This window comes from Musa acuminata, chromosome BXJ1-1, assembly GCF_036884655.1.
Source record: "Musa acuminata AAA Group cultivar baxijiao chromosome BXJ1-1, Cavendish_Baxijiao_AAA, whole genome shotgun sequence".
Taxonomy (NCBI): domain Eukaryota; kingdom Viridiplantae; phylum Streptophyta; class Magnoliopsida; order Zingiberales; family Musaceae; genus Musa; species Musa acuminata.
Genome location: NC_088327.1, coordinates 2,144,845 through 2,165,358, shown reverse-complemented (window position 1 = coordinate 2,165,358; position 20,514 = coordinate 2,144,845). Strand labels below are relative to the sequence as shown.

The 20,514-nt window shown below is 39.3% G+C and overlaps 4 protein-coding genes across 6 annotated transcripts; 2 read left to right on the top strand and 2 right to left on the bottom strand.

Annotated features, from left to right (window-relative positions):
• Positions 1-647: 647 nt before the first annotated feature.
• LOC135597601 (uncharacterized) lies at positions 648-8,265 on the bottom strand. Of its 2 annotated transcripts, none has more exons than XM_065090794.1 (14): positions 8,120-8,265; positions 7,954-8,041; positions 7,679-7,865; positions 7,510-7,600; positions 6,132-6,167; positions 5,916-6,014; positions 3,517-3,647; positions 3,345-3,393; positions 2,907-2,996; positions 2,778-2,831; positions 1,932-1,997; positions 1,168-1,265; positions 1,021-1,100; positions 648-919 (listed from the first exon to the last, which is right to left on the bottom strand). In XM_065090794.1, the coding sequence occupies exons 1-13, from the start codon at positions 8,198-8,200 to the stop codon at positions 1,037-1,039; spliced, it is 1,134 nt and encodes a 377-aa protein (XP_064946866.1). In that variant the 5' UTR covers positions 8,201-8,265; the 3' UTR covers positions 648-919; positions 1,021-1,036. The 2 variants fall into 2 exon arrangements, with proteins under 2 accessions (XP_064946866.1, XP_064946919.1); XM_065090847.1 differs by having other exon boundaries at positions 648-915.
• A 1,057-nt stretch (positions 8,266-9,322) lies between these two features.
• LOC103979409 (uncharacterized) lies at positions 9,323-10,537 on the top strand. Its single transcript, XM_009395550.3, has one exon. The coding sequence runs from the start codon at positions 9,339-9,341 to the stop codon at positions 10,389-10,391; it is 1,053 nt and encodes a 350-aa protein (XP_009393825.2). The 5' UTR covers positions 9,323-9,338; the 3' UTR covers positions 10,392-10,537.
• Positions 10,538-11,817: 1,280 nt separating this feature from the next.
• Positions 11,818-14,007, top strand: LOC135597567 (thaumatin-like protein 1b). Its single transcript, XM_065090725.1, has 3 exons — positions 11,818-12,142; positions 12,224-12,932; positions 13,671-14,007. The coding sequence occupies exons 1-3, from the start codon at positions 12,091-12,093 to the stop codon at positions 13,840-13,842; spliced, it is 933 nt and encodes a 310-aa protein (XP_064946797.1). The 5' UTR covers positions 11,818-12,090; the 3' UTR covers positions 13,843-14,007.
• A 338-nt stretch (positions 14,008-14,345) lies between these two features.
• On the bottom strand, positions 14,346-20,435 carry LOC135597525 (endoplasmin homolog). 2 transcript variants are annotated; one of them, XM_065090596.1, is made up of 15 exons: positions 20,318-20,435; positions 20,071-20,197; positions 19,792-19,945; positions 19,618-19,698; positions 19,415-19,526; positions 19,198-19,324; positions 18,946-19,084; positions 17,813-17,930; positions 17,534-17,718; positions 16,967-17,182; positions 16,705-16,870; positions 16,470-16,611; positions 16,217-16,367; positions 14,987-15,391; positions 14,346-14,783 (listed from the first exon to the last, which is right to left on the bottom strand). In XM_065090596.1, the coding sequence occupies exons 1-15, from the start codon at positions 20,382-20,384 to the stop codon at positions 14,520-14,522; spliced, it is 2,454 nt and encodes an 817-aa protein (XP_064946668.1). In that variant the 5' UTR covers positions 20,385-20,435; the 3' UTR covers positions 14,346-14,519. The 2 variants fall into 2 exon arrangements, with proteins under 2 accessions (XP_064946668.1, XP_064946714.1); XM_065090642.1 differs by having other exon boundaries at positions 16,470-16,605.
• Positions 20,436-20,514: the final 79 nt, after the last annotated feature.

The following is a 20,514-nucleotide window of genomic DNA, read 5'->3' as shown; positions in this document are numbered from 1 at the left end:
TTATTATTTTTAAAGAATTTATAATAATTAACCATCAAAACTTAGAATTTTTTTAATCAAATATAATTTAAATTCAATTACGAACGTAAATTTATTAGCTTATGCTAAACCAACCCAAACTTCCATAGAATTAATTATTAGGACATGATTGTAAGATTATTAATATTATTTTTAAAAAATTATAATAATAAATTATCGAAATTAAATTTTTTGAATATATTATGTAATTAAATATACCTTATTTTGATTTCGAGTATAATTTATTCAACTCCCACTCATTTTATATAAAAATCTTAAATTTTCCTAATAGTGAGGATTTTTTTTTCGATAAAATAACTTATTTTTATTAAAAAAACTTTTTATTAGTTTAGCATTATATATATAATTTTTCTTAATAAAATAAATTTTATCTTTCTTTTTTTTCTATATCTTTTCTATGACATCGCATTTATAAATATTTATATAATCGAGTTCTTTCTCGATCTAACCTTCCTCCGTGTCGATTTATAATTTACGATTATCTTTACAATTTACGATTGTCTCGACCTACCTCTGCAGCTGCCACCACCTTCGTCGTCATCGCTATCGCGGCGCACCACCTCCTCCAATGCCATAAGTCATTGAAGTCGACATTGGCCGCCCTAATGTGATAAAGAGAATATCTTTCATCAAAGATCAATTAATGTCACACACAAAGATAGTATTACAGTATTGTTACATTACTAGGAAGCCAGAAATGATGAGTAGATGTTTGTTACATGGTAGTGGATTCATTGCATGCTACAATTATGTGCATCTGAGACCTCAACCTTTGGCACTGTGTTTGATGTTCTAATGCTCTCCTGAGACCATTTCTTCCTGATGCATGTTATGGACCCATGGTTCAAGTTCATCTTAGGAAGAAACAAATGGCAGCTTTCTACACCAAAAGCAAATTTAATCATACATAGCCATGTAAAAGAGGAGAAACAAAATGACTTTACAAGCAAAACATATTCTTTGAGGAAATGAGGGTTGTACCGAGTGTCATGCAGGTTTACTGAGGAATTGCATCAATGCAGAACTTTTTAAAGTTCAAACACTCATCGACCAAGAATTCACTGCATATACGATACGATCAGAGATGTTCCAAGACAGTTTCTAAATTTAGACACTGCCGATGCTTACAAGATTCGCTCAGCCATCTGTGGTGGATCCCATCTAGGACTCCAAGGGTAATCATTTATCAGCGGCGAGGATATTGGTGTGCCTTGAGAATTGAAATGCTACATATCACGACGGAACGTTGATCAGATTACAGAATATCAATCATCTAATGCATAATAATAAATAACTTTGAGATGTGTTCCGTAGAGAAAGTACATGAAAATACTCCACTTCACTTACAAACTTTTTTAATAAATTAGAAATACATAAATAAATTATGATTACATGAATACAATGTGTTCCAAAAAGTCCATCTAGAAGCTCTCTGCAAGCTGATACCCTATGTTTAAGCTATAGTCAGAGCAAGAAAGGATGTCAGAGCAGGATCACTAGTTGACACAATCCCAGTAGGGATTCTCCAGTACAAAAGTTCAACATACACCATGGTTATAAAATGAGTCACACATTCCCAACAATTTGCCACTGCAAGATCCAGCCTCTCAAAAATATTAACACTATCCATTTCAATCTTGTCCTCTTCAAGAATTATGATTTTCTTCTTAATTCTTATCAAACTAGTATAAGTGAAAAATCTTATGTGCAAAAGAATACAAGGTAGATAAATGCAATTTCATGACGCATGTAGAACACATGAATATAACAGAAATCTATTTTCTCAAAAACTTAAGCTTGACCTAACTAAAAGATCAGGCCCTTGTGAAGTAGCTTTAACAGGAGCTCAAGAACTATAACCGGAAGAAGATGATCTAAACACTAAAAGATACCTGAGAACTTTGCATTACCAATGTCGGTTGCTGCTTTGGGAACTGTGTGGGAATTGAAAAGTGAACCTAGAAAAAAAAAAACTTCAACCTCAGCTGAATGTCTTCAACATGTTATAAAACATTAAGTAGCACGAGCATGAAATGTGAGATAAACTTATTACTCTTGATTACCGATCAACTAGGCCAGATAAAAAAGAATAAGCAAAGACAGCACAACTGCATAAACTAAGGAAAAAAAGACTCAAGCAAACCTGGACTTAACAATGGTTGACTTAGAGATAGCTTACAGAAGTACATGAGGCAGAAGATGGATAAAGACAAAGGGGACTTCATAAATGTGATACCATATGAAGTAAATAAAAGAATTAAATAGTCAATTTGATGGCTAACATAAAAAGCAATATCTTTGGTTGAAACTTCTGAAGTTTGTTCTGATTTTATGAGTGCTCTCTAGTATTGAATTTCATTTTAAAAGATGAAAATTTTCAGCATGTATATAGCACACCTTATGCCGGTCAAAATATGATTGTAATTTCTAGATGCAGCCAATATATTCATGTCTTAATTCATCAGACCAAGAAACATTCTGTTCCTAATTCATGCTTCACGCATTCTGGGAATAGTAAGCAAAGTGGATTTAGGGGGATTATGTTTTATATGCAATTATGCATAAACCAACTTGAAGTAGAAGTTCATTTGAAAATAATGCTAATTTCTGATGACCAGTCTGAACTATATTAGCTAAGTTACACTTATGTTGACCTTAGTTTGCTGTGCCTCTGATACTACACATGATATGCCAGTCACCTGTCACATAAAATGAAGATAAACAATTCTTGAACATACCAAAAATGTAAAAGCCCCAGAGGCACAAAGCACAGTAGCTCTCCTGCACAAAACCTGATTGAAAAACAAATCATAATGGATTCTGAAAAAATACACAAGATTACACAACAGTGCTGTATAAGGGCAGACCGGATCAGCTTCTAGTGGCCTTCCAAACAGAGGAGATAATGCCTCAATAAAACGTCTTCTAGCACCAATTGATGCAATTGCCTCCACAACCTTTTAAAGGAACCCAGTACATTAGAAATAAGACATACAAAAACTAGTAATTAACTAATAAGCTAGGCAGAAGGGTTCATTAATCAAGCACATGTAGCCATGTCTTGCTAGATAATTGATATTATGAAATATTATCTTTTAATGCAGCACACTTCTAATCTTATATCTTGAAAAGTCCTGCATACAGACTCTGGGACATGAAGATATACTAAAGTTTCCTAAATGAATATACATTAGGTCTCTTGTTCACTGTGAAGTTAGATATAACATTTCATGAACTGTAGAGGTAAATTCTGATGCATCAATTAATTACTGCTGAATTTTTATTTAGGAAGGAAAGCAACTAACCTGCAATTTGAGATTGTCTTCTATAGCAGGAAGGTATTCAGCCAAGCACCTTTAAACAAAGCAGCCAGTTTAAGCAAAAAACAGATTTTAGTAATAACATTTAATAAAACACATTTAGAAGAAAACAGAATCATATGTGTCGCCAATCTTAATGGAATATAGGATGGCTTACATTCCATCTAACCATGGTGGAAGTTTGACATCCTCTACGGAGAACAAGGTCTTCACTTCTGAAGTAGAAACCAGTTTTACCCGTGGAGCAGCAGGAGCTGAAGAATTTCTTCTACTAACAGGAAAGATAATCTGCACAATGCAGTAGACCAAAGTCTAAATGAAATTCCTAAAATAAGAATATCATTCCATGAATCAAATGTAGAACTTGAAACTTATATGACTGGATTAAGGCTCATAATTACGTTATGGTCATGATTTAGTAGATGTGACAACAAAGGAATCATACAGGAAGTTTGCATTGAGGTTTATCCCATAATATGGTGGCATAAAAGACTACCTGCAACTATAATCTTGAAACAAAAGCAGCTTAGCTTAACATAGACATCCTAAGCAAAGCCATTAACCCACTGTATCAGGAAATCCTTTCTGCAGCTCTTTTTTTTTCCTTCTGTTCCATCTTTCACTGTGTCCAATAAAAAACAAACCAATTGCCAATGCTCCTCAAATTTGTCATTTACCTATTCATCCTATGCACACAGATTATAAGCAAAGTTACTTTCTGACAGCCTGCACATGCAGTGCTCACAAATTACTGGAACCAATATCCCTCATATCAAGCTTTCCAGGCCCACATAGATTTGATAAAGATTTTTTGAATTTTTGGAGGTATTCAGAGAAGATGTCAATCTCATGGTCACCCTCCACACTGGTTTTGAGACCTTTTTTCTCTCTTCTTTCTTCCATCTATCTTTATATTCTTAAACGACAATGGCACAGCACATGCCAATGTTGACAAATGAGCAAGGGTCAATCAGGTGTTGAACCATAAGCATAATCATCGACTGGCTCGACGGGGGCTTCCTGCTTGTAAATCCATGCTTGTAACCTCGTGCTAGAACATAATCTAGATTAAGAAAAAATGTTCTCATAAGCATAGGCTGTTCAGATGCTCATACGAGCCATCAATGATACAAGTCGTTCTACTCTCCAAGATAATTTGCTGTATGTTATACTTTCTCAGGGACTTTTACCTTCACAACCTTGCTAATTTTTTCCCTCCTATAACTTACTAGCTTAAAGAGAAAAGAAATGAAAGTAAAGGAGAAAAAAACAAACAAACCAACCAACAAACGGATCTCTAGTATCAACTGCATCATACACTTACATTGCTGAAAAATAATCAAAATCACAGCAACACCCATAATGCACCTATCGCAAGAAGCTAAGAGCGAGTTCATGATTAATCAACCAAAATTTGTTATATTTCAAGGACTTCTCATAGGAAATCACAAAGTCAAAAGAAATATAACTCTAAATCAAACATCATCTCATTATTGACAAGCATATGAACTAAATTCACTTGATGCACCAACTAACAGTGATGAGCATGTACTGACCACAGTTCTATCAAAGTCATAAACAGGCTGGGCTCTTTAGAGCTAACCTTGAGCTCCTTCGAATAGAATGCTTTAGAACTTGAGTAGTATTTTGAGACTTAGCCAAGTGATGCACCAAGCTCAAACTTACATCACTATAAGAAAACTCATTGGACAGCCTAACCTGAACAAAAAACTTATAGCTGAGACCAGTATTCCGTAAGTGCCTTTTATAGACAGACCATGATTAAGTTCTAGTATTCGGCTAGACCTCAATTGTTAGGTTCGATGGCTTGGTAATAACGATAGCTAGCAAGGAACCATCATCTACAGAACTCAATTATTAAACGACATCTTTGGAATAAGAATGTCAATCTACACTTAATTACATATGAAAAATCATACCAAATCTTCATAATCAGATTTGGTAGCAGTTTATGATATCCTAAAATTGTTGTCAAAGTGTACACAAGACAATAAATGTAAGCATTCATAAATATGATCAGGCTTCATTCTCCAAAATTGTTGCAACCACATGACACATTGTTTTATTTGTGGCATTTGCTCTGGGCCCTATGGTATTCAATAAACAGGATCCCTGACTTACAATCTTTTAAAGATGATTCAGCGCCACCATTAATCACGAGAGAAATACATGGCAATTCTGGCACTCCCTGGCAAAGAATACTAGATCTGTGCAAATACATATCCTTAATTTGTTTTCTTTCTTCCTGATACTTATAAGATTACGCAAGTTGTGTGGAACTCACAATCTAACTAGATACACCTTCTTAGAGGTAGTCAGCAAAAACCATGATAATTTTTTAAGGAGGCATGAGAGAGTTCAACTTGAAGCTTCACTTATTTTCTGCAACTACTTGGTTAATAATATACACGGATAGTCCAACAGTAGCCTAATTTAACATACTTGCATAGACAACCTCACTCAACAAAAATTTAATGTACTAAATGGTCAATATTATTATTGTACCACTTGCAAAAGACATCAAACAAACAGAACCTGCAAGTAGATCTTCTGCTGATGTCTCCAGGTGCATGCAGGTACTAGCTTGTTTAAGTCCATATCCAGTAAAGGTACAGCAAACTTCACTTCCTCCAGCTAGACGAGGATGGATCACAAGGTATAGTAGTGAAATAAAATATTAGCTATAGATCCTTCATCAAAATTTGAAAATATGTGAAATCTAGAACAGGCAGAGTTTTTTAAGGAGCTTACCCTGTCAGGTAAGGAAACCAAACAGACTTCAATTCCCTGTAGAATAAGCAACAATAGTTTTGAGTCTCAAACAGGTTATAGGAAAAATCAAATAAAAATAAAAGGAAAAATAAGGGACAAAGTTGTTCCAGAAACAAAGAAAACACTAGAAGTACTGAAAATATATGCCACAAAGAACAAAAGAAAGGTGAATGTCATGAGATCCAACAGTTCATCGGGCTTGTTCACTACAAGAGTACTTCACCTTGTATCATCATTCCATATTTCAATTTGAAATTCAAATTACAATTGTGTGAGCAATGACAATCAGCATAATGACATCTAAGTTAAAAGTTTCCACAACCATGAAGGCTGGCTAGAAATCCTTTGAAATAATGATTAATCAATCTCTATTGCACAGACATAGTAATGCATTCCAGCCACGAACTAGTTGTGGACACCATATGACATTGTTAATCAAGACAATGGGCATACCATCATAAACGTAACCAATTAACAATCAAATGTATAAAATTGTGAATTTATCATCATAGAAAGTGTAATGTGCTCCATCAGAACATTCGGACAGAACGATGGTACTGCAGTTATATATGGGATAGAGAATCTTAAAATAAAAACACATAGGCCATCATATATGTCAGTAAAATCCAATGATCAATTAACAGAACACTCGACGCATTTGATTAGAATATTTCAGATGTAAAATTGAACGGCCTTCAGCATAAATGAAAAATTGTTTTTGTGTGTTCAGTATATTCACAGAATACAGCCACCTTAAGTGCACTTTATTTTTAAGTGTTACCACAAATGTCTGTCTAAATCAAACATACTTCATCATATTGGCTCCATAAAAGGATAAAATGCATGACAAAACATTGAACACAGATGATAGCACTCATGATATGTGCTCATGTCGTTCCACCGAAGAAACAAAAAGGTTTATTCTTTTTCAAAGATGATTGCCGCATAAAACACTTAATATGACTTTAATCAAGACTATAACTTATAATTACCAATTAAAGTGGCAAAATCAATTATTGTTAAATTAAGAAAGATGTGACACTGTTTCCATTGTCACATGCAGTTAGCCCTACAACACGATTATTTCATGTCCTCAGTCATAACCCAATACTCAATAGGTCATAGTCACTAAAGTGCTTGTGAACATGCCAGACGGCAAGATGCCAATGTTTGTCTTTCAGTTTTTAAAAGCATCAGTAATTGCTTCGTAATTATGTTAAAATCATTTATGACAACCGGGATATAGACCATGTCATATACTCGTTAGATTTTATTACGGATGAATAGCATAATCTTGTGGAGAGCACATCCATTTGCAAGTGCCAAACTGGTAAACTGTAAACATAGGATCAATTACCTCCCTGGGAAGCATAGTATTCATTTCAAACTTTATCCTCGCATCATCAAGCTCTCCTACCCTCCTCCTCTGGTAATGCATGTACAGATCCCTATTTCCGGAACAACAAGTAAGCAACCACAAGCAGACACGACTGCATTAATCGCCTCAAAGAAGAAGAATCGAGAACCTCAGTTCATGGACGAGAGCCATCAGCCTCGAAGGGTCTTTACTGTTCCAATCACACAAGCTGCTCTTGCTCACCCGCGCCTCCCCCTCACTCGCAATATCGCCAAGGGGATCAAAGTCGTCGTCTTCCGACGAAAAGACGACATCCGGCGCAACGGACGGGTGGAGTGCGTCGTAGATCACATCGCCTGAAAGAAATCCAACTCCAATTTAGGGGAAAAAGCACAGGAAAACTCAAATGCACGGCGTTTGATCATCACGGGAGGCAGTGCTCACATTTGACGTAATCGAGGCAGAAGGGGATCAAGAGGGTGAAGCGGTCAGAGAAGCGGGCGTTCCTGGAGCCCGCCCATATCTGCTCAACCTACACGGAGACCGCCATGGGATCAAAGAAAAGATGAGGGCTTTAGAGGGGGATCGGGTTTGGGAGTGGAAAGAGTACCTTGACGGAGAGGGGTGAGTAGGCGAGGAGGTGGTTGAGTTGCGCGGCGATGAGCGGCGACAGCGGTGGCTCCATGGACATGACCGGCGTGGCGGAGGAAGGTTTCGCCCCCTGGATCGTGGTTTGAGGGCCCGAGTCGAAGTGCGTCTTTTCTCTGCCGTCTTTTACAGAGATAAAAATAAACATAAAACTGAAAAAAAACAAAAACTGAAAATAAATAAAGAAAATAAATCTTTCACTTTTTTTTTTTCTTTTGTTGCTTTCTTCTAACTTTTTAATAATATAATATATAAGCAATGCTTCTGAATAGGCTATATAATATTCAAAAATATTATAATTGTCATAGGTTGAAATTTCTCTATTTATTTTTTTATATGAGTTTTTTTATTAGGTTTTAAATGTATTTATCTTAATTATTTAAATATACTTTATAGCATTTTGGTGGATGTGTTAAAAACACTATAAGCCTATTCAAAAATACTATAATTGTTGATTTCTTCTAACGTTTTAATAATATAATATATATATATATATATATACAATGCTTCTGAATAGGTTATATAATATTTTAAAATATATTATAATTGATAAAGGTTGAAATTTCTCTATTTATTTTTTATATTTTTTTATTAGGTTTTAAATTTATTTATCTTAATTATTTAAATAGACTTTATAAGCATTTTGGTGGATGTGTTGTTTAGCTTAATTAAAATTTCATTAATAAGATATAAATTAAGCACTCAGTGTGGGATACATCCTTCCACAAGATTAAAGATTATTAAGCACCTTCTTAAGTCCTAAATGCATGGGTGGATTAGCTGTTCTATCATGGATTAGTCCAACCAAAAGGATCAAATCAATTCTCCCAAAATGATCAAGAATTCAATATTTTATTGTTTGACATTGTTGTGGACTATAGAACAAGCGTCATCGATCATCTCATTCCTAATCCCCCCACATATTGGAACGGTTGCTCTGCAAAGAAGATGATTTCCAGGTGGCTTCCTTCGATGTCCATCAATCTACCAACTCTTGCATGGCTAAACAATGATCATTGAGCGCCCTACTCCATGATCTTTCCTTTAAGGGTTGTCTTTTAGGTCATCATCGATGTCTTCTTCCTCATGGCGAGTTGCACCAGCCCTTCCCTTCGAGTTCCTTCAAATACCCTTCAGTCTCATCCATCGGAGGTCGCACATCCAACACAGACCAAGCACTCATGGCTTCCTTCTTCCTCTTCCTCTGCATCTCTTCGCTCATCCTCTGCCCACCTTCGCAGGCTGATGACGTCAAGGCCGTGCACACTCCTTTGGGCACTATTCAGAGGGAGACGAAGCAGCAGATCCTCGCCACTGTGCCTCCCAACCCGTCGGAGAACACCGAGCCCTTCCTGACTTCTCCCTTGGGTAAGTACGTCGGCTACCTCCTCCGCCGCGAGACCGCACCGGGCGCCGGCGGCATGGGCAACGACTTCTGCTACATCCAGATCCAGGAGGTAGCCTCCGGAGCCAGCGTGTGGGAGTCGGAGTGCGAGCCGGTGAGCAGCGCGAACGCGTGCAGCCTCGTGTTCTGCGATGCCGGGCTCGCGTTGTTCGATGGGAGCAACCCGGTATGGGACACCGGAGCCAGCGGCCACAACAACTTCCCGGCGACGTTGGAGCTGGTCGACCACGGCGACATGAGGGTGATCGACAAGGACGGGGAGTTGGTCTGGAAGGCCAGCGACGACGCGAGGGTGAATCAACACTGTGGGTTGCCAGGCTCCCCGGGGCTGCCATCCGGCGCGCCACCGTTTGTCGGGCCAATTGGTGGAGACGACAACCCTCCATTTGGCCAGCAGCCGCAGCAGACAACGCCATACCCAACCAACGGAGCTCTGCCATTGGCACCGGCGTCGGCGCCGTTGGTCGCACCAGCAAGCGGAGACGAGAATAGCAACGGAGATCTGCCGCTGGCACCGGCGTCGGCGCCGTTGGTCGCACCAGCAAGCGGAGACGAGAATAGCAACGGAGATCTGCCGCTGGCACCGGCATATCCGCCAGTTGTTGCACCAACGGGTGGGGCCGACGACCTTGCAGCAGGGGTGCTGCCTTCAACGAATCCGATCAACGGAGCATTTGGCCAGCAGCAGCAGCCACATGGATTGCATGGGGTGACGGAGCAGCCGCTGGTGGACAACACTCCTTACGACAGCGGGAGCTCAGGGAAGGAGGGATCGGTCGTACTCTTCTTCTCGGCCGTGGTTGGTCACTTGATGCTTTATGGTTTCTGAGAGGTGGAGACGTGTGCATGCATGCATGCATGGGGTGGTGATGGTGTTGTGTCGTACGCTTGAAGTGTCTCCGCAATGTATGTCTGATGGATGGTCATGCTGTTTCTTTCCATCGCTACTAATTAAGCAGTAAATTGTGTTGCAACTGTTGGTAATTGCTTGCAGATGGAATCTCAATTACATTATTGACATAGTAGCGATTTAAGTTACCAAATAAAATGGTCACAAATGAGGAGTTTAATATAATTTTTTTTAATTATTTTTTTTTATGATAAATATATAATAATAATAATAATTAAATTATATATATACGTGTATATATATGATAAAGTATTGTGGATCGAGAGCAAAATATCTTCGTTCAATCGTTCATTGATAAGATCGATGGACGAGTGTTTCTACAATATAATGGTATCCTTCTAATGGTAAAATTATTACAAAAGATATCGTTGATGTCTATGTTAGCTTGATATGATCTAGACTCATGTGTACGTGATTGTCCGAGATGCCACTTACACAAATACCAAGATTACGAAAGGCTTCACAACTTAGCTCATTCGACGCCAAAGTTAATAATTCGAGATAAATAAGTACAATCGCTAATGACAAAAAATGACATCTTTATTACGTTAAAAAGTAAACTTTTATACTCGATAACAAAATATTATATGAAATATTCTTAAAAAAAATAATCATCTTTAACTATTTCAATTTAACTTTTTACAGGCGACAAGATAGAGATAACCTATGATTACCTGCTTTTGACCAACGTCCATGCGAGTAGATCGGTAAGATTTAGCTTTTATCTTCTTCTTCTATCTAGGATTATATGTTGCATGATGATTAATCAATAATATCTTTCATATCTTTCAACTTTGTTTTGTTTGATACTTAACTTGTTTATTTACGTTGTGTTTTGTTTTTCCCTCATTTGAGCTTGTAATATACAATCATTTCACTGTTAGAATGATATTGATCGAAATTTTAAAATAGTATAACGATATGTTGCGTTCGAAATCAGTATCTCCAAAATGTCTAAAGAGAGTTCATACTTTTTAAAGATTTAATCATGTCTAACAAATAAAATTTCATGAATTCATACCATTATTCATGATTTCTTAGCATTTTGATTTATTTGATCAAATTAGTTTTTTATTTCTTTTTTTTCATTAAATTATCTTATTTCATTTATCAATGAGTTGATTATATAATATAAGTTTCAAAACGAAAAGAAAATGATTGAGCCGACTCAGGTCAGACCGCGGGTCGGGCCGGACTAACCCAGCCCAGGCCGGCCAGTTACTACCGGCCGGCGACATAGTGAAGTTGACCAGAGACGAAGCCGGCGAGTGTTCTTCCTCCGGTGCTTGATGTGGAAAGCCGTGGCAACAGAGACTTCTCTCCCAATTCATTTTGGGAAACCTTTCTTTCCACGTTCTTTGTTTCCTTCTCGGAATCAGAAACCAACGCCGAGGAGAGTTCGTCCTTCCCAAGTTGTCTTTCCATCGACTATACATATAATACTGCTCTCTCTCTCTCTCTCTCATGTGCTGCTGTCTTCTGTCTCTCCGTGCAAGCAGCACTCGAACGTTGTAGAGGCAGCAGATACAACGGGAATAATAACGTTATCATCTCCTTGGATTCTTCCCTTACAGATCTCTCTTCGAAGAACAAACAAGAGCTCTGCAGAGACTTCAGAATGCACCCTCTCCTTCCTGTCCTTGCCCTCTTCATCGCCTCCTCCTCCTCAGGTAATCCCTCGAACTCTTCCACCATGTGCTCGATCTCTTTCTTCGGTCTTTAGCTTTATGGTTTTGGTTTTTGTTCATTAGGTGTGCTGTCGACGACGTTTACCGTGACCAACGACTGCGGGTACACGGTTTGGCCGGGCGTCCTCTCCAACGCTGGCTCCTCTCCTCTCGCCACCACTGGGTTCGCCCTCGGCCCCGGCGAGTCCCGCAGCCTGGACGCCCCCGTCCCGTGGTCCGGCCGCATCTGGGCCCGCAGTCTGTGCTCTGCTGACGTCACCGGCCGCTTCTCCTGCGCCACCGGTGACTGCGGCTCCGGCGCGGTCGAGTGCAACGGCAGCGGCGCGAAACCCCCGGCCACCCTCGGGGAGTTCACCCTCGGAGGCGCCGCCGCGAGAGACACGGACTTCTACGACGTCAGCCTCGTGGACGGCTACAACCTCCCGGTGCTGGTGGCGCCGCAGGGCGGGGCCGTCGGCGCGGGCCGCTGCGCGCTCACCGGGTGCACGGCGGACCTCAACGGGCTGTGCCCGGCCGAGCTGAGGGTGGTGGGGGCGGGCGGGCAGGTGGTGGCGTGCCGGAGCGCGTGCGATGCGTTCAGGACGGAGCGCTACTGCTGCAGCGGGGAGTTCGGGACCCCGAACGCCTGCGGACCAACGGCGTTCTCGCAGCTGTTCAAGAACGCATGCCCCCGGGCTTACAGCTACGCCTACGACGATGCCACCTCCACGTTCACCTGCCCCACCGCCGCGACCGCCGGCTACGCTGTCACCTTCTGCCCCAGCAACACCAGGTACGGCGGCGACGCCGATTAGTTACCCAAGATATTAAACTTGATTTATTGGCTTTTCTAAATAAATAAATAATAAGTAAATCCCCAAGTTTTCATTTTAACCATACGTTTTACATTTTTCGCTGTAACGTACCTTCACTTTGATTGGCGAAAAGAAATACGTGCTTGGAACTTGCAATCAAACGCCGGGTACAGAGAATGGGTATTTAATTTACGTTTTTGGTCGAATGCCATGGACGTAGGTTCATGGGGCCCATCCCAGCCGACCAGTATTCTTTATCAAAAATCGCCTTCTATCGGTCGTGTAATCCTTACTCTCGCCCTTACCCGTGCTCTCATAGGATCAAGACTCGCGTGGGTCCCACTTAAGGTCTTCCAACAGCATTGCCGGTGGGACAATGGGGCTAAGTGGTTTGTCAAACATGCATGGATGGATGTGTTGAGTTTACTATAACAAAGTGCAAATGGCGTGAAAGAAAAAGGAAGAAAATAGAAAATAAAATGCAAATTGTTGTCGCTTCAATCATGTGACAGTTGAGCTGTCCATTATGATAGAAGCGGTCGAGCACGAGAAACAAGTCAACGGCTAATTTATTGTTCCACTGAAAGACCAAATCGTCTTACAGATGGAAGTCGTCGATCTCCATGCAAAATAGAACGCATGAGACCTCACATCACTGTAAGAGCTTCCCGTGGCTGACGTGTCTCTTCCATCTCTTTGTTCTTCATGTGCTGCAGCTTGCAGCCCAGAGGTGGAGCTCAGAACCCCAAGGCAGCAGGCTTGCCGCCGACGAACGAAACCATGGTCTTCTTTGGCGCTGCAAAGCCGGCTGCTGACTCTCTCCTCCCCTGGCTTGCAGCTTGCTTGTCCTCCCACCTACTGCTGGTGCTCTCGCTAACTCTCCATTAACTATAAATCCAAGTATTCTTTTTGACCAAGATGGTTGGATTGATTTCTATCTTTTCTTTCTTCTTGGCTTTGGATTCTTTAAGCCATACATATGAGCCATGTGAAGTGTGGAGATCGGTGTACTGGTATATGGTTTCTTTAATGAGAACTTGGTGTACAATTCATTTTGTACTCAACATACATGGCATTTGCACTGTTTCCGAAGTTTGAGATGCTGCATTCATGATCTGGAATGATATACAAGTTATGCTTGTGTCATGGTGGTCGGTGTATGGTGAACAAACAATTTCTGTTCTATGTCTATTTATCTCGCAAGAAGCTACAGCATCTCACTACAATGAACAATAAATAGTAATATTTTGTGCTCATCCACAATTATTCCCAAAAAACAAGGAATACAGTTACCGCATTTCAAATGAAGCTTCAATTTCGGTGGATGATAACTGTCTACTGTTCACGAGAAAAGCTACATGCCACAGTAATCATAGAAAGAAAGCAAGAAGTCACGAAGGGAAAGCTTGAATTCAAAGTAAACATCGTGCACCAAATTAGCAACATCTCAATCACAATTTGAGGTTACACATGGAAACTGGATGGCTCTAACCTGCTTATAGTCTTCTGGGTTCTTTTCCTATTTGGAATTATCAAAACCTCTGAAAGGATGAGATTATAGAAATCTACAATTCATCCTTGAGCGAAGACTCATCGATGTCTTCTTTAATCTCATCAGATTCCGTGTTTGAAGTTGTTCCCTTCTCTTCCTCCTCGGCTTCCTCTACATCTTCCTCCTCTTCTACAGTCGCGTCAGGACTTATGTCGAGGCTCTTTTGCACAGATTTGTATATACTTGAGGCAAACTCCTTTGGATCATTGAGGATAAAACCACTCTCCATGAGGGCCGTTTGGTATATCAGTCGTGCTGTATGCTTGAGACTCTCATCCTGCATATATATTTAATTAATCGGCAATTAGAATGACGATGAATTGAAGGCATGAAAAGTAGAGACAAATGATAGGAGAAATTATGCGAATTTCTGGATGTTTGGCACTTGGTATTGAATCTACACCGAGGTATATAAGAAGAGAATTCTGGAAAGTTTGAGTTAACGAAAGACTAAAAAGAATGTGAAGTTTGATTTGATACCTTTGAATCTTGAGCTACACGATCACGAAGTTCCTTGATGACAGGATGCCTTGGGTTAATCTCCAGCACCCTCTTCCCACGCATGTAAGCTTGCTTGCTGGCATCAGAGAGAGTTTGAGATTGCATGATCTTCTCCATATTTGCACTCCAACCATATTTGGATGTGACCACCACACAAGGGGTGTTGTCCAAACGGTTGCTTATCTTGACTGAATCTACATTCTCACTGGAGAGAGCATCCTTCCACCAGTTGGTCAATTCCTTGAAGGAATCCTTGAGATCCTTCAGCTTCGAGTCTTTTCCAAGTTTGAGACCTTCCTTCGACACATTCTGGAACTTTTTGTCTTCATAGTCCATCAGGTATTGCATCAAGTATTCATCAACTGGATCAGTGAAGAATATGACCTACAACATTGAGAAAACACATAAGAGGCTAGAGAAAATTGGGCAAAAGATTGTAGCAGGCTGATCCTGTTAATTTTGAATGGATAAATGTGGAAAAATCAAACAGTCATCAAGTTAACATGCTTTAAACAGAAGACCTGGACACTCCAAAAACAAAATACTTGTGAGGCATCTTTAGCTTCAACAATATTAGAAGTAATGAAAGACAAATAATGTTACTTTATGAAGAGACTACTGCAAGTCAGACTAATCTGATTTCACATTGGCACAAACTCATGGGAAATTCTAAGACTACAATACTCGTTTTATATTATTCTTAAAATTTAATTATTGCAAGAAACTGTTCCATCCAAAAGAGTCATCAACCGAAACAAATGTCATAGGCCTAAAAATGAAGTAGATCTCACCCACTCCATTCTGATTATTCCCAGCATGGATCATACTTTTGACCCACTGACCTGAACAAAAGCCAGTCCAGTCAGATCCTTGTAATTGTGTGTGAACCAAAGCAAGCTTGTATCAATTTGATCATGGCCCAATCCAATCTCCAAATATATTTTTATATATTATTTAATATAATATATACAACTATCTATTTGTGTTATATATAATATATAATATATCAGGGCCGACAAGGGTGGTAAAGAATATCAGTGATGAGGATCACAGTCAGCGCAAATACGGATCCCATTCCTGATCCTTTGACCATGTTAGGATCTGGTCCATTCCAATCAAATGAGGATCTGAAACAAATTGACCACAGTACAATCCAAGTCCAATTCATTTACAGGCGTAAATTGCAGTCAATAAAACACATCGACTGACCTCATAATTCTTCTTTGTGAGTCTCTCAAGGAATGGAGATTTCTCCAATTGTTCCTTGCTAGTTCCCGTAATGTAGAATATGTCCTTTTGCCCTGGCTTCATTCTAGAGATGTACTCATCCAGCGAGGCAAGCTTACCTTCAGACTTAGTACTGTAAGCAACAGACATTTAAAGATGTTTAGAACCAAATAGAATTTTGGAACCTATCAGAAAACATAAAGAATGAAAAAGGAAATTTAATAATAGAACACACCTCTCAAATCTAAGAAGCTTGGCAAGACGATTTCTGTTATGTGCATCCTCTATGATTCCAAGCTTGATAGATTTGCCAAACTCATTCCAGAACTTAGTATACTGTCCCTTCTTCTCATTCTCTTCACTTTCTTTTTCTGAAAGTATATCACGGAGATCAAAGAAAAAAAATCACAACTTAATTAACAAGCAGCAAAGCCGCTACAAGTAAAAAGAAAATATATAGAGATGTTAACCTGTTTTATCTTTATTATGGAACTCATCAGGGTCCTCATCTGCAATTCGTCGAATCATATCAAGAGCCTTACGGATTAACTTCTTCTTGATTGTCTTTAGACTATTGTGTTGTTGAAGCATTTCCCGTGATACATTAAGTGGCAAAGTATCCGAGTCAACAAGACCCTGCACATAAAAATATTGCACAAATGAGAACGCTAATATAACAAACCTGTCCCACCAAGTGACCTCAGATACCACTTAAGAATGCTGTTTGCTGACCTTCAAGAAGCTAAGGTACTTAGGAAGAAGTTCATCAAATTCATCTGAGATGAAAACCCTTCTGACATACAGCTTCAAGTTGGACTTATTGGTGTTGTAATAACTTTCATAGAGATCATGGGGAGCCTTGGGAGGCACAAAAAGCAAAGCTTTGAACTCTACATCACCTTCAGCAGTAAAGTGACTCCACGCCAGTGGCTTTTCATCGCTGAAATCCTACATGACCAGGAAAATTATAATGAGAATCAAATAGCCAAGAAACTCGAGTGCTATTGTACAAAGTAAACTGGGCAAAAAACAATCAATGGCTTCTGATACATATGTGCCAAGCACATGCCAGTCCTGGAAGAGTAAGCAGTTATGTAACTTCAAGCATGACATTTCAGTCATATGACCAGGCACGACAGGCCTCGTATCCCATGCTCACAGTATCATACATTGGTATGAATGAACTCACTGACAAAAATGGATAAAAAAGTTGAAGGCTCATGGTTTTTTTTTTCTTTGAAATTCAGGTGCTAAAGCTCCAGTCAAACATCTACAAAAACACAGATGACAGAAATTTACCTTAGCTAAAGAGTGGTAGAATTTAGAGTATTCTTCATCAGTGACCTCCTTTGGATTGCGAAGCCATATGGCTTTCACATCATTCAGAACTTCCCAATCATAAGTTGTTTCCTTCACTGTCTTTGTCTTCGGCTTTTTCTCTGAAGCATCCTCTTCTGTTTCTTCATCTTCTGAAGTTGTTTCAGCTGTCAATTCAAACAAGTCAACAATGTTACAAAATAATGTAACATGTATTGTAAAAGAATGTCTTCAACAAAGAGAGAATAATAAAAAACATACATGTTTCCTCTTCTTCAGTAGATTCTTCTTCATCAGATGGAACTTCAACGTCCACCTCTTTGCTTGCCCAGAGGTATATTGGGAAGTTGATGAACTCAGAATACTTTTTCACCAGTTCCTACAACGAGAGAAATAAATTACAGCTTATCTCTTTGGCTGAAAATCAAAATAATTTCAAAAATTGTGCAAGCTAACTAAAGACTCGGATCAGCTTATCATATAGCTATTAGTACTTTGATGCAGGTAAAGTAATAGCAAAGGTCAAAGGACAAATGTTAATAAACTGCTCAAACTTAAGCCATGATCTAGATTAAATTCTATATGCTGTTATCGTACCAAAAAATATCAGATCTCTAAAAGGAATAGTTAATCAAAATTATGATCCGACAGGAAGCGCCTGAAGTAATACAGATTGAAAAGAATCAGGAAGTTTATAAATAAAAACACACTTAATGGCCTGAAATCATAAAAAGGCCAGTGCAAATTCAACTGTAGAATTCATGAATGGTTATCAAAGACCAAAGAGTAAACGTTAGACCCCAGTAGAATTGTACAACAGTCATATATCAATTTTAGCAGCTACTGTAATGACTGAAAGAATGGATACAATTCACATCAAGAAATATTTCAGTTTACTTTTTTTTTTTCATTTGGGAAAAATCTAAATCAAAATAACTATACAGTTTACTTAGTTTTAGCCTATGGCATACGAATATTCATAGCATTAACTCAAAGCAATCAACAAAATGATATCAAATTAAATCAAACATGACAGAGGAACTTATTAGAACTTATGCATTTGAAAATTTCTTGATATATTACTACGAATTTGCAACTTTTATAGATATGATAATGAAGTCCACAGTCAGACTAAAGACAATATTTGATAGGGTACAAATAGTCACTGTGCTATGACCAGACGAGAAATCTAACAAACATATCACAGGCTGGCCACCCAGTGGAACCAAGTCAAGATCAATTTTATGAATAACCATAGTGAGTTTCACAAAACCTGATGTTCATAGATATAATCACTGGTGTTAATTAAGTTGAATCACGAGGACATAACACAAAGGAAAATGTAACAAAGGACATGCAGAAGAAATAGATACTAAATTAAAATAAGCACCAACCTTCAACTTATCTTGTTCAAGATACTCCTTGGCTTCATCCCTCAAATGCAGCCTTATCTCTGTTCCACGACCCAAAGGTTCATTCCATGTATCCTCAGAGATTGCAAAAGACCCATCAGCCTTGGATTCCCATACATACCTGAAAGACCATAAGAACAAGTCAAAAATGTGATCAACGCCAAAGAATAGCCAGCAGCAGATCACAGAAAACTTATGGATCATAATAAAACATATTGATGACTATCAACTTACTGCTTGTCATCATTGTGCTTGCTAATTACTTCAACATAATCAGCAACCAAGTACACAGAATAGAAACCAACACCAAACTGCCCAATGAGATTCAGGTCACCTCCTGTCTGCATTTTCTCCACAAAAGCTGCATAGAAACAGTAGTACTTTCTAAGCTTGTACTCCCAGTTGGGATCAGAAACTAGACCACTAATATAAATGATAAAATAAATAATACCTGAAGTTCCAGATTTGGCAATCGTCCCCAAGTTTTTAATCAAATCTTCCTTTGTCATACCAATACCTCGATCACGGATGGAAAGGATCTTCTTTTCCTTGTCCAACTTTATCTGCATTTTAACATAGATATATCTTTTCTGTTATTTCGAATTATCCCGTTGAAGGTATAAAGGAACTATGTTTTCATAAGATGCTACTCACAAGGATATCAAGCTTAGTGTTGTCGCCTTCACCCAGGACGTCCTTATCGGTGAGAGCGAGGAATCTGATCTTATCCAATGCCTAATTGAAGAAATAATTGAAAAAATTAATCACATCGAGATGAAAAGAAGGAAAAATATCTATGTAACGAAAAGAAAGGTCCAGTCTGCTTACGTCAGAGGCATTTGAGATTAGCTCTCTCAAAAAGATGTCTTTGTTACTGTACAAAGAATTGATGATAATATCCATCAGCCGAGAAACCTCAGCTTGGAACTCGAACTTCTCAGCGTTGCTTCGCAGAGTCTTCCTCGAGATCGACTCCGCTTCTCTATTACAAATCATGAGAAAAAAATAAATCATCAAAGTAAACACCTTATACTAACAGATCAAGCAGAAAGAAACAAAGAGAAAGGGCGAATCGGAAAATGAAAGTGAAACTGAGAAAAGAATCACCTCTTGGCGACCTCTGCATCAGTGGACAGCCCATTGGGAACAGCTCCGAGCTTCTCCTCCACCTTCGGCGGATCCACGAGCTCGTCTGAATCCCCGCTGTCCTCCGCATTCGCGTGCAGATTCCGCCCTACAAAGATCCGCAAAGATCGAATAAGAACTAGCTCTAAAACCCTAAAAACCGAGAACCAATCCAGGACACATCGCTGAGATCAGATCCGGGAAGTCAAGGGTAAGATCGTGGGAGTACCGCGATCGGGGACGGTGGAGAGGAGGAGGAGAAGGAGGAGAGCGGAAGGGAGCGCCCACTTCCTCATCGCGTGCCTCAGTCTCAGTGCCGGCTTTGGGTTTCCGTTGGTTCTGTTCGGCTTGGGTTTTGGAGTATATATAAAATGGTAGCCTATGTTACCGTGTCGATGACGCTGATCGCGCCAGCGTGGAAGATCA

Coding starts and splice junctions, on each gene's coding strand:
- LOC103979409 (XM_009395550.3), top strand. CDS start 9,339: ATGGCTTCCTTCTTCCTCTTCCTCTGCATCTCTTCGCTCATCCTCTGC.
- LOC135597567 (XM_065090725.1), top strand. CDS start 12,091: ATGCACCCTCTCCTTCCTGTCCTTGCCCTCTTCATCGCCTCCTCCTCC. Junction 12,143..12,223: donor CATCGCCTCCTCCTCCTCAG/GTAATCCCTCGA, acceptor TTTGTTCATTAG/GTGTGCTGTCGACGACGTTT. Junction 12,933..13,670: donor TTCTGCCCCAGCAACACCAG/GTACGGCGGCGA, acceptor CATGTGCTGCAG/CTTGCAGCCCAGAGGTGGAG.
- LOC135597601 (XM_065090794.1), bottom strand. CDS start 8,200: ATGTCCATGGAGCCACCGCTGTCGCCGCTCATCGCCGCGCAACTCAAC. Junction 8,042..8,119: donor ACTCACCCCTCTCCGTCAAG/GTACTCTTTCCA, acceptor GTCTCCGTGTAG/GTTGAGCAGATATGGGCGGG. Junction 1,101..1,167: donor CAGATGGCTGAGCGAATCTT/GTAAGCATCGGC, acceptor TCGTATATGCAG/TGAATTCTTGGTCGATGAGT.
- LOC135597525 (XM_065090596.1), bottom strand. CDS start 20,384: ATGAGGAAGTGGGCGCTCCCTTCCGCTCTCCTCCTTCTCCTCCTCCTC. Junction 19,325..19,414: donor TGCCAAATCTGGAACTTCAG/GTATTATTTATT, acceptor GTTTCTATGCAG/CTTTTGTGGAGAAAATGCAG. Junction 17,719..17,812: donor TACTGAAGAAGAGGAAACAT/GTATGTTTTTTA, acceptor TTGAATTGACAG/CTGAAACAACTTCAGAAGAT.